Source organism: Primulina huaijiensis, chromosome 3, assembly GCF_012295235.1.
Source record: "Primulina huaijiensis isolate GDHJ02 chromosome 3, ASM1229523v2, whole genome shotgun sequence".
Classification (NCBI taxonomy): Eukaryota; Viridiplantae; Streptophyta; class Magnoliopsida; order Lamiales; family Gesneriaceae; genus Primulina; species Primulina huaijiensis.
The window spans coordinates 2,671,090-2,685,763 of NC_133308.1; the positions used below are offsets into that span (position 1 = coordinate 2,671,090).

The window sequence follows — 14,674 nt, forward strand, 5'->3', positions numbered from 1 at the left end:
GCTGTTTAATATTTTTTGCTCTAGGAAGTAGGGGTCGTCAGGCAACATCGCTCTCCGCCTAGAATCCATCGATGGACCCATCACCCATTATAGAAAAGCTTTCCCAAAACATACTTCCTCCCTTCAGAACATTGGATCTGGAGATTTTACTTTAACCGAAACTTGACTCCTTATTGATTGGATCAACAAATGTTGTCATATACTCGCTTAGTCTCAAATAAATATTTGTTTTAATTTTTCGCATTACACATATTTAAAAAATCATTGGAAATACAAAATTTTACAATTATAATTCATATTTCATCTTATTAAGTAATCTTTATTTAGTTCATTCAAATTTTAGTTCATTCAAAAATATTGCATGTTTCCCATAACATAGTTGACAGAGCATATGGTAAAAAAAACAAGAAAAAATATTACTAAATGACTATATATTTGGGACAACCGAAAAAATAAAAGTAGTCTGTAATTGGGATGGGGACAAAGGGAGCATAATTTTCTGAAAAACACAACTCTTTCAACATCTCTGGGTCCTCCAACTCATCAAAATCCTTGGATCTATGCAATATAATTTATTACCTTCTTCAATATATCTAAAGATCCAGACACAACTTAAACAAAAAAGATAGTGAAGGAAATGCAAGAGAACATATGAAGCAACTGATCAAAGCTCTTGTTAAAACAGGGAGAAAAACAAAACAAGAAAACGAAACATCTTCAAGAATATTTAAAAGGGCTCCAACTTATTTCGGGTTCAAAATTATTCACAGCAATTTTATGACCTCAAATCTCAATATTGATAAATCAACGACAGTTGCAGTAAATCATCAATGGGGTTCGTTTGTATATACATATAACTTACAACACAAACATATCCAGAGTTTTTCATAATATAGGTAATTAACCAACGGGAGACTCGTGGTTGATCGAGTTTGTTACCCCAGGCAACATAATTCAAATAGATGAGAGTGAAGGCCATTGAGATGCATCAATTATATTGTTTCCGTGTGCTGCAATAAAAAGAAAAGCAGTGTATCAGGCTTAACTAGATGCTATGAAATATATATGAAACGCACTACACTGAACAAAAACAATCTGAAAATTTTGGAAGCACGTGTAGGTGGTGTGTAGCATCTAAAGCTAGATGTTTAAAAGTAAGAAAATGGATTCAAAACAATTTAGTTGTGTTGTTCATGTTGGCCACTTATCGTGTCTATATCTTGTATCCACATTCACAAAATAAGAAACTTGGATAAAAATAATGTTAAGATTTAAAGTGGCTAAAGTGCTTGGAGAATTGAACTCACTCAATGAGACAGATGCTGGCAACCTAACATAATTGGGACATGACTTTTTCGCATTAACCATGCTACTGAGAGAGTTGGAGTCGTTTGCACAATCCCGAGGCTGCACAAACATCATGTTTAGAACTTGATCAAAAATCTTAGATAGAAAATTTTAGAGACACGCAAATGATACTTACTACCTGGGATTAAAATCTTAATAAGAGAAAACACAAGAAACATAAGATATTAACTAAGTCAAGATGATTAATAGGGTATCGAGGATCTTCATTAAAATAAAAATGACAAATAAAATATAAATTCTCGAAAAGGAGGTTTGGACCTTAAAATCCTTGTAGAAGCATAACCGAAGTTCCTCCACAGAATCACCAGTGCATTCAAGTTCTGGAGTTAAATGGAAAGCATTTTGAATGGCTGAGATAATGCCTCCCAAAGGATACTTTTCAGAATTTGATGCTACATATCCTTCATTTATTAGAACTTCCTGCATGATGTAAATAAAATTGAAAACCAATTAAATGAAATACAAACAATGCTGGTAAAAAGGGACCAACAAATATTCGAAAAGTGCTGGATGCAACTAGTATCTTCTACGAATGTCCAGATTTATCATGTCCTTGGGACGGAAAATGGAATAGCAACGTAGTCCCAAACTTCAAAAGCAATTTTAATGTTAAGTTTTAAAGAGAATAACAAGAATTTTAGCAATTTGTTCATTGTAACACGGATCATGTCCAAACCCCACATACTCTAAATTGTTTTATTTTCTCTTCACTAAAAATCCACAAAGCAGAATAACATACAATGGCATCAGATGCTGGTGTAAGGAAGTTTACAGATAAAACGAGTGATCCAATGAAATAATCCCTTACCGTGACATTATAATGGAAATAAGTATTAAGTGCCGTCACAAAGTAGTCATATTCATTCCCGGTAACTGCAGAGGAACAAGTTCCATGTTTTTCTACAAAACAAGGAAATAAAGAAGTTAACACTAACATAGCCAGCGGATTAAATGTTAAAACTTTAAAATGCCGCCGCAGTTCTCTGACATAAACGATTAAAGACCATAAGAAAGATGCTTACCCCACTGTCATCATTATCGTCCCAATCAAAATAAGGTAAAAAAAAATGAGGTAATATTAGTTCCATGTAATAAATCGCCTGGAATTGAAAAAAACAGACAGTTGAAAAACCTCATGTTCCCAAAATAATCCTTTTCCACCATGGCAGTTTGATGAAGAACCACAGCTTAGCGATGGCCAGTACTTATTAAGGTCATCAAGCAATGTTGAAATCTGCAGTTGATAAACAGTCAAAAAATGAAAAGGTGCGAGGTTATTCCCAAAAATAAGAGTCTATATGTTGTTGACAGTAAACATTTGTCAAAGTTTAAAAAAAAAGGCAGTCTGGAATACAAGATACAGATATAATCATACAATAAAAAACCTACACTTCAAGGTATTTCACTGATTATTTTACATCTAACTAAACCTATTGGTTTAAGCAGGGATACAAGATCAAAGCTTCTTATCCACTGCATAATGTATAGATCATGTAAGCTTCTAAGGGATCACACCAGTTGACATAGTAACTGAGACCTATAAATCTCACGCTGATTTCTGGGTCAGGAACTGATTCTCTTCTCTATATAAAACAGTGATTTTGGTAAACATATGCACATCCAGTAGTTCTGTATCAAAGTTATTCAAGGATGCTATTAGCAGTGACACTAGTAAAGCTCATAATTTAATGTAGATCAAGCATCATGATGTTCCAGATTCAAACTGCACCTTCAAAGTGCAAAACCAACATATCAGGATGTCACATGTTCTAGAATATAGAGCATCTCTACATGTTCAAGCTGCACAACAAAAATTACAAACTAATACCTCTTTAACATCAAATCTTTTACCAGAGCAACATGCAGGCCACGTGCCATCATTGTAATCTGGCCAAAGTCCATCTGGAAAAGAAACGTTATCACATGAGGATTCCTAATTAGACTAGAAGTCTGGATGAAAAAATATTTACAACAATGTAACTGAAATTCCGACACACTTCATTGCTAGAAATACACAAAGGAGGCTAAACATGATGAATGCATAAATAACATTTCAAATGATAATAAAACTCTAGCTTGATTATCATATGCAAAAGAATGGATTACAATTGGACTTACGGATTGTAAATTCCGCAGGTGAATTCGAACTGGTGCAAGTTAAACAGAAGAAAGTAAGTTTCCTTGACATTCTCATGAAAGTGTTCACATTTAAAAGCAAAGACTGTTAAAAGCTAAGAGCAGTAAGAAAAAATAAATCGAAGCCAGTATAAGCACGTGGATGAACCATATAAGCCTCCTTTAAGCGATTGTGTCTTAATCCGCCGGAATTATTTTTGAAATATTAAGCAAGCTGCTCAAGATCAAAGTCCACATATTCGTTATGAATGAGAATGAAAATATTTACACATAAAAGAAGCAAGATAGTTGCGTCAAGAGGAACATTAAGGAGAAGAAACGTTAAATTGAATTTTCAAAGGATTAACGAATAAATAGATTCATAAGGCTGAAGTAAACTTCGAACAAAGGTTGATCATCTAACCCAGTTCCAAAAAAAAAATTTAATTTTAGCCCTAAATGCATCAACATGCATCGACTTCAACAATTTAAATTGCTAAAAAAATTGGATCCAATGAAACCAACCACAACCACAACCAACAAAACACAAGACTTGCACAGCGAGAAAATAAAAGTACCCTCGGCAACAGCCATTGGAGGAACAACACCGGCGAGTCTTGCGGCAAAATGTGCCAGGCCACTGAAGAGCCAGCTTAAAATAATCGAATTCTCTCTGCTCACTTCCTCCTTTTCGCAACATTTCTCCAAAGTCCCCACCTGCGTTAGTTTCTGCAACGCATAACAACCGAATCCAGAAAATCAAGACGAATACACGACGAAGGGATCGGGTGGGGAGCGAATCCATGGCTATAGCCGAAGAATCGCACCGCTCTGTGGTTGATGATGGAGATGCGTGTTGAAAATGGACATAGATATTTTTATATGGAAGCCGAAACTCCGTAGGATGAAACGGAATATTCGGGTGTGCATCGAAAATTACAATTTTCGTTTTTTTTCGATTTGAGTTACAAATTACACATAAATACTTTATATTTTTCAAATTTCAATTTGAGTATACATACTTTCAATTTTAAGAATTATATGCAACAAAAACTAAATAAATTATTCAATATAATAAAAATTAAATAAATTATTAATTTAATATGCACACATTTATGATCGTGTTTAGACAACTACGAACGGACGAGATTAATGCGACAAATTGGAACCACTCATTGACATCTTTAATAAAATGTATTAAAATTAATGAAAATTAAAAATATATAAGATTAATATTCGATTTTATAATATAATTGATAAAATTGTAAATAAACAAATACAAATTTTCAAAATTGTTATTTTCTTATATTTACGAAGAGTGAGACCCAAATAAGAGATCCGTCTCACAAATACGACCCGTAAAACCGTCTCACACAAATTTTTGTCATTTATTAATACTAATCGGAAATAATTGGTTTAAGTTTTTATTATTACATTCCAAAAAAATTATATCGGAAGAGGCTATGATACGTGTAACGATTATTATGGACCAATTTAATCAATATGAGAATTTATTTTTGGATCGGTGGGCCATTTTGAATCTACTTGGAGGATNTATAACAATACAAAAGTAAACAAAACACATTTTTTTATGGAGTGAGACCTTGCAACATTTAATTTTCGGTATATCGAGTAAACTTTAAGGTTAACGCAATAGGTTGCAAATCAAACTAGTTAAGTAAATCACGTTCGATAAGTCAAATGTGACAATCTCGTCCGAAAAAAAATTGATAAAAAAATCGAACTTATTACTATTTATCAAACAATCACTTATTTTTTCACTAGTATAGTTAAGACGACACATGATCATTTTGTATCACGTGGTATGTGCACAAAAAGGAGGAATTAATATTACAATCACATGTTCGCCTGGTCCAGCTTGTTCCTAATTCCTATCATCATAAATAATCACACACTCAGATGCATAGAACATGCGGCCATGCCCATTCTTACCTACACATTTATTTGTCAAATTTCCTTCAAAATTACACAATTTATTTTGAGTATAATGAGGTTTTTAGATGATAATGTTCATTATAGATTAAAATGACATGATAAATGCATACATAATATGTTCAAAATAATGGTTAAAATATTGTTTTCAATAAAAGATTCAGTCTTTGTTTTTGGACATTGAAATTACTGAAGCAAACCTGTGGATGTCGAACGTTCCATCTAAATTAATTTGTAAACCAATTCGGATTGGTGGAAGATCAGTCACTAGGAATATTATTATATATATGTAAAGATCTGTTTTTTTTTTTAATGATAAAGATCTGGTTTTTCCCAGCTATTATATGGTTATGGCTCACAGCTAAAGTACACATTCAAGTTCAAGGTGAGAGAAAAGTGTACTGAAGAACGAAGAAATGCGCTTCCACTCCCAGCTCCACATTTTGGATCTAACAATTTTCGCCTGTTTCGTCTCCTGAAATCTGCAGTCATTCTCGGGATAGAAGATAGGATGAGGGTTTTGGGGGAATCCTGGTGTTTTTGCAGCGGAGGTGGCAAGTCGGAGAGAATGAAGGCTGCTATTTTCTCCGGCAAGGCAATGGCTATGGCTAGAATCCACGGAGGAGGCACCGGATTCTTGATCCACCGGAATCTCCTGCTCACCACCCACGCTAATATCCCCTCCGTCGCTGCTGCGGAGACGGCCGACATTAGGCTCCAGAATGGACTTTCCGCTAGCCTTTTTCCTCATAGGTCAGTTTATAATGTTGTTTTCTTTCCTTCTTTTTAGCTTTGGGTTTGTGGGGAGCTAGGGATGAATGCATGTGCTCAATGTGTGGCTTGTCGGGGATTTATGCTGTTTGATGTTTGTTGAGAGATGATTGATGAAATCTTGGGAAGTTTCAAGAGTCGCTAAATTTTGATGGATAAATGAAGTTATTTTGTTGTGTCCGTTGTTGGGGGCCTGGAGTTGATTTTGGATCTGGTAGAATTTGGCTTATTAGTTTTGAATAAAGATAGTTGCTAAAATTATTATCCTGGCGAATTCATCAGTTATTATCGGCGAAAAGTTTGTCGGTTTTATATGGGAAGAACGTTTTTATCCTGGGATATGTACTCATAATGAAGTCGCCAGTTAACTGTCGAGTTAACTGATATTCAGTTCTCCATAATTATGATATATTATAGCCAGCTAGTATTTTCATTGAGATAAAATTGGTTTATAAGATGTTTGAACATGGATTAATTCGTGAGTGTATCATACAGGTGTACCAAACACGTCAATTTTCATGCATAATCTTCCTGCTCCAGCTTAAAATACAAAAATTACCAGAAAAAGACACATGAACTACTCAGTTCCAGCGTAACTTTATGTAAAGTGTTTGATTAAATGGATGATTGTGATAACAAAAGCATGTTGGTACAAGTCTTACAAACGAGGAGATAGGTGCTGGAAAAGCTTCACCCCATGTAGTTTTCTGATCTGGCTTTTCGAGTTAGTCAGAACCTAAATTCTAATGTGGCTCTGGAAATTGGGGGTCTAGACCCAAAAAAGTAGACGACCATCCTATGTCTCACCATATGTTTTAAGCTTGTTACACCATATGTTTTAGGCTTGTTACAGTTGCTATAACCCATGGTCTCTTAATCATCCCACCCTGAATCTTGAGGTATAACCAGTCTAAGACTTGTATTCTTAATGGTGTGCAATTTTTTCTTTGGAGAAAGAAACAATGTTTCTATCAGGTAAGTCGAAATTTCAATGACTTTTGAAATCTTTCAACCAGAGAGGTATCCACTCTTGGATCCACCGTCCTTCAGTAGAAATTGGGCGAATCTCAGAAGGGAAGGTGGTTGGCTAGCCTCCGGCCGTTTCTCGTTGGTTATGGCTGTCCTATGCCACCACCACAACATATTTTTCTTTGTTGGTGGTTGACAAAGATACGAAGCTCCATCAATTATATGCTTTGAACTTTTGATCATTAACTGCTTAGATTTGGAAGTACAACCCAAACTGAAATTACAGCTGGAATTTCTATTTTGTGCCTGACACACATAGTTGCATCTCTCATTATTGATACTTTTCTAATTCACAATTGTCTGTCGTAGAAAGTTACAAGCAATTCAGATCTTTGTGTTTTAGCATCCAAAAATCAGTACTAGATGAAAACTGGAAAAAAAATTACCAGCGTTAGTCATTGAATCGTTAGCTATGCATCCAAGGTTGTCTTCTACAACATATGAAAAAATAAGAATCGTGTAACAGCTTTTATATTTTATGTATCAGTTGGTGTAAGTATTCTTAATCATTAATGATTAGTTGTGGTGGGGAGGGTGGATCCTGCGACTTTCATGTCTAAGAATGGCCTCTAGCTTGAAACCAACTCACTAGCTTCACTTTTCCCCTAATGGAACTGGAAAACAATATCATATGGTGCCATTTATACTCTATAATGGCCTATCCACCAGTAAACATCGTATTTTACTCATTCCTTTTTTGGCTCCAATGGGTGTGTCAGATTCTATGTTTTCGGAATGTCTCAGGACATGGTTTTAATTGATTCTTGGAACTGTGAGTCGAGGAACAACTCCTTGGATTATTTTTACCTTGATTGAAATCCCGTGACATAAATCATGATTTGCTGCGTGCTAGTCTCCCAGAAGTGAATTTCCCCGGCTTCTCAATGTCTGATTGGAAATATTATTTTTTTAAAAGGAGTATAAATGCATTTTCTGATAACTGATGTTTAAATTTCTCCAGATTCTTTATTACGAGCTCTGTTCTTGATCTGACTATTGTAGGGCTTGATGCCCTAGATGGAGAGTCGAATGCACAAGCACAGTCTCACTACTTGAAAACTTGTTCAAAGCCAAATTTGGAACTTGGAAGTGTGGTTTATCTTTTAGGATGTACGGAGAAACAGGAGTTGGCTGTGGGTGAAGGAAAGGTAGTTATAGCTACAGACAATCTTATAAAGCTGTCAACCGATGGAGTGACTTGGAGTGCGGGCTCTGCTGGTTTTGATGTTCACAGCAACCTGGCTTTCATGGTTTGTGATCCTATGAAGCTTGCAACATCACCAAACACTAAATCCTCTTCTACGTCAACGTCTTCAACTTCATCATGGAAGAAAGACGTGCCCATGCAATTTGGTATCCCTATCCCGATCATATGTGATTGGTTAAACCAGCACTGGGAAGGCAACCTTGATGAACTCAACAAACCAAAGTTACCTTTGATACGCTTGATGTCTACTGGTCAGAAAAGTGAGCATTCTTGTGCATCACTCACAATGCGACGAGTTTTTAAGGCAACCGAAGGTGAAAACATGGGGACTCCAACATCCTCAAACTTGATACCTAAACCTGTTGAGCAACCTGGATCAAGTTCTGCTGCTGGGACTTTTACTCTTGACCCACAAGCTGCAACTCATGTCCAGGGGATTCCAACTCCGGATATTTCCGAGTCCCCAATGCTAACTTTGTTCCCAGTAAAGAACAAGGATGTCACTCAGATTCAGCTTTTGGGCATCAATTTTCCACCTAGAACTGCTAAAGCTTCACTGTCACCTCAACCATCAAGAAAAGTACTGACCAACTGTGATCAAAATTATGCCAAAAACTTATCTCAGCTACAAGCCGAAGGACAACAGCTTCATGACATAGGACCACCCTGCCCCATGGTAGATGCTGAATCAACAGGGTCTGTCAACGGGGCTGCTCATAGTGACATCCAGTCAAGTTCTTCACCCATTGAGATAGCAGAAGCACCACATGAATACAGCAGCGAAGGAGAAACAACCATGTACTCTGCCGAAACGGCTGAAAGCCGTAACTATAGCAGTCCTAGAAAGGGAATGTTTTATCAAGTAGGGAGGAGCCAAAGTTGTGTCAACTACAACCGATGGGGGCCAATGCCGAAAAATTTAGTTGCCCGTGGGGCAACGCTGGAAAAGCACAGGAGCTTTATGCAAGGAAGGAAGGTTTACTCTCAAGGGACAACTTCTCATAGGAGCAATGACTACTTTAGCCCAACGGTTTCTTCAATTATGAAGAAGCGGAACAATTTGGAGCAACAAAACAGGCCAAGGCAAAGCGCTGTCATTTCATCTCCACGGTGGTTTTTCTAACATCATTGGTACATTATAACTATTCTTTATATATGATGAAATATATATGGACTGCACATATCTCCAACTCGCCTTTAGCCTATACATGTAACTATTACATCTTGTTGATCAATAAGGAAATTGCACAACGCGCTTCTCTGAAATGGAAAATGTCATCGAGAGCATGAAGGATAGTAGAGAAACAATTGTTTATAAACATATATCTTTACCGTTTCACTCATAAGATGAGACAGTGAAAAGATATGGATACGTAATATGAGTGATACAAATATTGATAAAAAGAAGTTATGGTAAAATTATCGATTATATGATATTTGATTTGTAGGTTAATTATTAGATGAATAATCAAAATTTATCTTTTCACACACATCAAATAATACATAAGATGTAACCGTGTTTTAGATTTATATAGATTTGAGCTTGAAAGTATGCGCAATTTTATTCAATTCAGTCGTATAACTAAAGTTGAGAAATTATTATTTTCAAATGTTGAATTTATAAAGGTTATGTTGAAAAATAAAAATGATTTATCCAATAGACCAAAATGACGTGGGATTTTGATTCTCTCAAGAGGGGTCGATGTTCATATTCAGATACTTGGTGTTTAATCGTTAGATATAAAATTATATTTCCTCCATGCCTCAAATTTCTGTAGCACGTATGCTCTTAAATCTGCAACGAGGTTCATAAATTGAAACAGCTACAACACATCGGCGTCCATACGCTCAGCGATTCTGTGTGCCTCCTCCTCCGTCGCTGGAACTACCTTTCGAACCCTATGACCGTTGTTCATCAGCGCCTTTGCCTCTGGACGAACGGTGAATGTGAAGTAAAACCTATTCGACACCTATATCATCAAAAGCACAAAGCATATCATTTTTGCTATTGTTAAAGAGTGTTAGTTGTTTTATCTGACGAAAGTAGCGGGTCAAAAATCACGAATGGGACCATCCGCTCTTTTTTGCACATCTAAGCCAGTATCGAGTATATGCATGCACACACTGTTATTAAATGAGATCAAAACTTGGAAAATATGTGTTTTCCACTTGGTTAGTGTAGAGGGCATTACCTCACTAGTCCTTAATTCAGGCCTCGTGACATGAGCGACAACTTCTACGTGGATTAGGGGCTGATCCGAATCCTGGAATTCTGTGTACAATACACATGATTTAAAACGTAAGAAGTCCCCGACATCTACCTGCGTTGTTCATCAAAATGACAATTGGTTAGCCGTAGAACGACTAATGTAGCATTTGACACGATAAATTATTTGTCTTTTCATATTTCACTAAATTTTATGATCAGAATGACATAAAATAGATTTAACCATATACCCGTACCGGTTTCAAAAAATCAACATGATCAACTTCCATAAAGGATGGCATCACTCCAGCAAACACATAGGATGTTGAAAAAGCTAATTCGAATGCTCGGAGCATCAGAAACCCTCCAAATATACGACCATGGATGTTTCTTTGCTGTGGCTGACAAATTAAAGAGTTCTCGAGGCGAGTATCTCTAAGAAGAATGCAGTCTCTATCTGCCAAGGCTGGCATGTCACAAAAGATGCGTCCCTCAGCTAGTAATGCTTTGAATTTATTCACCTCACCATTTTCAATAACTTTTTTATCACCGTTTAACTTATTTTTTCTCAGTTTGCTTCTTACTTCTGCGGCCTCATAGAGCAACTTCTCTTGCTCTGTTTCTGGTGCTAGTCGATTCACAGGAGCAGCTTTGCCCGTTTTGTAATCACGAGCCACGAAAATGAAGTTCGCGGTCAAGGCAACTGAATCAGTGTCTTCAGCTACACAGTGAAGAATAACTTCTTTTAGTTAAAGATGTGCATAAGGTTATCTTAATTAATTTGACTTTGGGCAGAACTTCGAGCTTTTAGTTTTATCCTCCCTTTTGGGTCGGACTAGACATTATGTGAGACCTCGAGTATCGGTCACTGTGTTACTCAAAAATTTTGAATTGTGGCCAAAACGACCTATTTTAATCATTGTGCCACATAGATAACCACATAAACTTGATTTTGATACCAAAGAGTACGCTTAGGTGTTAGTGGTGCGACAGATCTTTTCCACCGGAGAGCAGCCTGAGCACTATATTTTGATAGTCAACTCACATACACAACCACAAGAACAACAGGACAGTGATTACAGCTCCACCCGTCCCAGATAAGTTAGACACGAGTATAACAGAATCAAGGGAATAATTTCAACACAGAACGGTATTGGCTGAAAAGAAAGTACCAGTAGTGGGCTGAGTCACATCGAGCTGAATCTCAATTGAAGACCGGCCAACCCAAATTACAGCACCGGATATATTCAGATCAACATCAACAAAAATTGGCTTCTTTAGCACCATTTTGTCGACAGAAGCGGTCACCAGATAGAGCGGTCTAGTGGTGCTATCATCATCTGAACAGTGCTATATCACACAAGGAAGAAACGAAAGATTTCAAGACAAAACAAAGGTCGTTTTCTACTCCAGCCTTGACCCTTCTCACAAACAAGGTTATTCCTATAATGACTCATATATTTTAATCAAATACAGCAAACTATAATGGTATAAAACTTGCAATCTGAGAAAATTCGAGCCCTGAAACATATCGATGTCAGAAATCACCAGTGATAGAAAATGAATACACCGTCCAGATGCAAGGCTGAGTACAAGCATCGAAATAACGTGTCATAGACATACTGAAAAAAGAAAAAGAAACTATCTTGAAAGCATTTTACCTTGACAGATATGGTTCCTGCAAGAGCATCAAGATCTTCGAGCAACTTTCCAATTCTGACCTCGTTCCAGGGATCCCTGTATTGTTCTCTCAGCGTATAATCGCTAGAGAAATTGTACAGAATAGTCATTCTGCTCTGTGATGGCTTTTTCGTGAGCAAATCGCTCTGTGGAGGTGCATCAAGCGGAGGATCAAGAAGCCTTTCAAAGATCTTAGACCTTGTTTCCCAAAGGGTGCTTGTAACAGGTGAGTGATACATTCCAGGCCACAAACTAAGGGGCTTCCTTGTTGAAGAATTGGATTCACTTTTCTTGGGAGAGTAGTCAAATGGTGAGGTAAAGTTGGAAAAGATTGGGATGGGAGTTGGGGAAGCGGGATTGGTCTCCATTGAATTAAAATTAGAACTGAGAATATCACCTGAAAAGGGAAAATGAATGGGGATTCTTGAATATTGATTCTTTATGAAATTTCGATATAAAACAAGGATCTTTGCTGAAACTAATCTAGAGGGTGGTAAGAATCCAGAGGAAAACAGCAAAAACAGTGGGAAATCGTAAGCGGATGGAGGAGAGCCGGGGCTTTTTCACTGTTTACCGCAAAACCCAAAACAACCGACTGGGTGTGATAAAAATGAGTCACGCCACTGCCGTTGGCGAGACTTTCATGGGAATAAAAAAATAAAAAATAAAAAATAAATAAGTCCCGTGATTGGTTATATTATATAAAAAAATATCTAATACTAACTTAAATAATAATAATAATATATAAAAATAATAATTAACATATTTGATAATAATAATAATGAAAAATTTAATATATCAAAATTTAAATAATAAAGAATAAGATTTGAAATTAAGGGTGTTATTTTGGGTGTGTCGAGTCTAAGCATGAGAATTACAAAAAAGATCTCGATCCGAACCCGAACCAACATAAAAACAATGAACTTGAGCCCAAACCAATCCGACTAATTCGACCCACCAGACAAACCCGAAAAAGTTTTAAAAAAAATATATGATTTTTGTAATATGCAAATGTGCAAATATTATTATTTTATTATTTAACATAATAATTAAATAAACATTCAAACATAATAAATATTTTAATTTAGACACATAATAACAAAATATTACGTAAATATATGATGATTATGTTTTTGTGGATTTAAATATTTATATAAAAGTAAAATTTGTGTAAACTATAATTACTTTATAAAATAAACAATTGTTTAGGAAATGTTAATATTTCACAAAATAAATATTACATGATAATAATTAATCAGATCAATAACGAAAAATAAAAAATATTTTATTAGGCATTCTAATTTATGAACAAATTCATAAATTTGAAAGTCAATTCATAGAACGTGAAGACCCTGAAAATTCACCTACTTAGTGACATAAAAACGTGGTTTAGTGATTGAATTATCAAGGAGTAGTGGCTTAAGACACGAGATCATGACATGTAGTGAGATGTCATACCAATTTTCTATAAAAGGGCACCAACTGCACACATAAATCATATTTCACAAGCTTGAAATCTCTCATGTTTCGAAAGCAATTCAACAACAAAACATTCCGGCAACACTCTACTCGTTTTCAAGCGAAGTTTTCGTCCAAGAAGCAAGCCAAGCAGCACCGAATTCTAAACAACACTCGACCCTTGATTGAGCCAAGTTTGAGCATCAAGAGAATATCATTTCGAGCAACAAGCCATTCACACTTCTTTTGAGAAAAGAAGAAGCAAGTGGACTTATAAGTATGTTTTAAAATAATGATGTTTATGTCATTTTTGAAAACTTGATGGTGCACTACATGTTTATGACCTTTGCTTCTATGTCTGTTTCATTCTGCATGATCCCTTTTGTTATGCAACGAAATCTTGGAAATTTACTGTTAAGATTCAAATTTAAAGTGGTAAGGAAATTTTTGACCCATGATGCGGTGTGTTATAATAACCGATACATGGCATCGTCTCTTAAAAGAGTAGCAATTAGAGACTGATCAGTATATCATGGACAAGGAGATAAATAAGATTGTTGTGTATAAGTTGATACTCCAATTACGATATGTTTTGATGCCTTGTTTCGAATTTTATTTATCTCATGTATTGATTCATGTTCCGACATGTCACCTTTGAACTCTAATTGTATGTATATTTCGCATTATTGTGTTCGATACATACTGAGTGTTTCTCCAAACACTGACCCCCTTACTTACATCCCCAGTTAATGGCGAAGATCAAGTTGAAGAAGGTGAACAACACATGTTTTGGGGTTGATGATAAAGTTCGAGACATGAAGTTTCAAACACCGATTTTATTTTTATTTCTTTTATGTTATCGCTTCCGCAATTGTGTTTTGCACTGT

General features: G+C 35.9%; 3 protein-coding genes and 1 long non-coding RNA gene across 5 annotated transcripts; 2 read left to right on the forward strand and 2 right to left on the reverse strand.

The window, feature by feature from the left end:
* Positions 1-704: 704 nt before the first annotated feature.
* LOC140973044 (ribonuclease 2) lies at positions 705-4,367 on the reverse strand. The gene is made up of 9 exons (XM_073435585.1): positions 4,062-4,367; positions 3,487-3,515; positions 3,197-3,270; positions 2,501-2,602; positions 2,391-2,394; positions 2,177-2,268; positions 1,627-1,788; positions 1,308-1,407; positions 705-1,010 (listed from the first exon to the last, which is right to left on the reverse strand). Exons 1-9 carry the CDS (start codon positions 4,286-4,288, stop codon positions 955-957), a joined length of 846 nt encoding a protein of 281 aa, XP_073291686.1. The 5' UTR covers positions 4,289-4,367; the 3' UTR covers positions 705-954.
* Positions 4,368-5,618: 1,251 nt separating this feature from the next.
* Positions 5,619-9,750, forward strand: LOC140973045 (uncharacterized). Of its 2 annotated transcripts, none has more exons than XM_073435586.1 (2): positions 5,619-6,189; positions 8,198-9,746. In XM_073435586.1, exons 1-2 carry the CDS (start codon positions 5,948-5,950, stop codon positions 9,564-9,566), a joined length of 1,611 nt encoding a protein of 536 aa, XP_073291687.1. In that variant the 5' UTR covers positions 5,619-5,947; the 3' UTR covers positions 9,567-9,746. The 2 variants fall into 2 exon arrangements, with proteins under 2 accessions (XP_073291687.1, XP_073291688.1); XM_073435587.1 differs by having other exon boundaries at positions 5,966-6,189; positions 8,239-9,750.
* LOC140973047 (uncharacterized) lies at positions 6,200-7,541 on the forward strand. Its single transcript, XR_012174567.1, has 2 exons — positions 6,200-6,935; positions 6,981-7,541. It is a non-coding gene; the product is annotated as an uncharacterized lncRNA (long non-coding RNA).
* Positions 9,751-10,122: 372 nt separating the features above from the next.
* LOC140973048 (acyl-coenzyme A thioesterase 2, chloroplastic) lies at positions 10,123-12,938 on the reverse strand. The gene is made up of 5 exons (XM_073435588.1): positions 12,311-12,938; positions 11,822-11,999; positions 10,907-11,370; positions 10,636-10,764; positions 10,123-10,413 (listed from the first exon to the last, which is right to left on the reverse strand). The coding sequence occupies exons 1-5, from the start codon at positions 12,695-12,697 to the stop codon at positions 10,267-10,269; spliced, it is 1,305 nt and encodes a 434-aa protein (XP_073291689.1). The 5' UTR covers positions 12,698-12,938; the 3' UTR covers positions 10,123-10,266.
* Positions 12,939-14,674: the final 1,736 nt, after the last annotated feature.

Excerpts from the sequence above, each read along its gene's own strand:
- LOC140973048 (XM_073435588.1), bottom strand. The coding sequence starts at position 12,697 with ATGGAGACCAATCCCGCTTCCCCAACTCCCATCCCAATCTTTTCCAAC. Across the intron at positions 11,371-11,821 it reads TGTGACTCAGCCCACTACTG|CTGAAGACACTGATTCAGTT; the intron begins GTACTTTCTTTT and ends TTCACTGTGTAG. Across the intron at positions 10,414-10,635 it reads CTGAATTAAGGACTAGTGAG|GTGTCGAATAGGTTTTACTT; the intron begins GTAATGCCCTCT and ends TTGATGATATAG.
- LOC140973045 (XM_073435586.1), top strand. The coding sequence starts at position 5,948 with ATGAGGGTTTTGGGGGAATCCTGGTGTTTTTGCAGCGGAGGTGGCAAG. Across the intron at positions 6,190-8,197 it reads GCTAGCCTTTTTCCTCATAG|ATTCTTTATTACGAGCTCTG; the intron begins GTCAGTTTATAA and ends AAATTTCTCCAG.
- LOC140973044 (XM_073435585.1), bottom strand. The coding sequence starts at position 4,288 with ATGGATTCGCTCCCCACCCGATCCCTTCGTCGTGTATTCGTCTTGATT. Across the intron at positions 2,603-3,196 it reads AAAGATTTGATGTTAAAGAG|ATTTCAACATTGCTTGATGA; the intron begins GTATTAGTTTGT and ends TATCAACTGCAG. Across the intron at positions 1,789-2,176 it reads ATTTCCATTATAATGTCACG|GAAGTTCTAATAAATGAAGG; the intron begins GTAAGGGATTAT and ends TACATCATGCAG.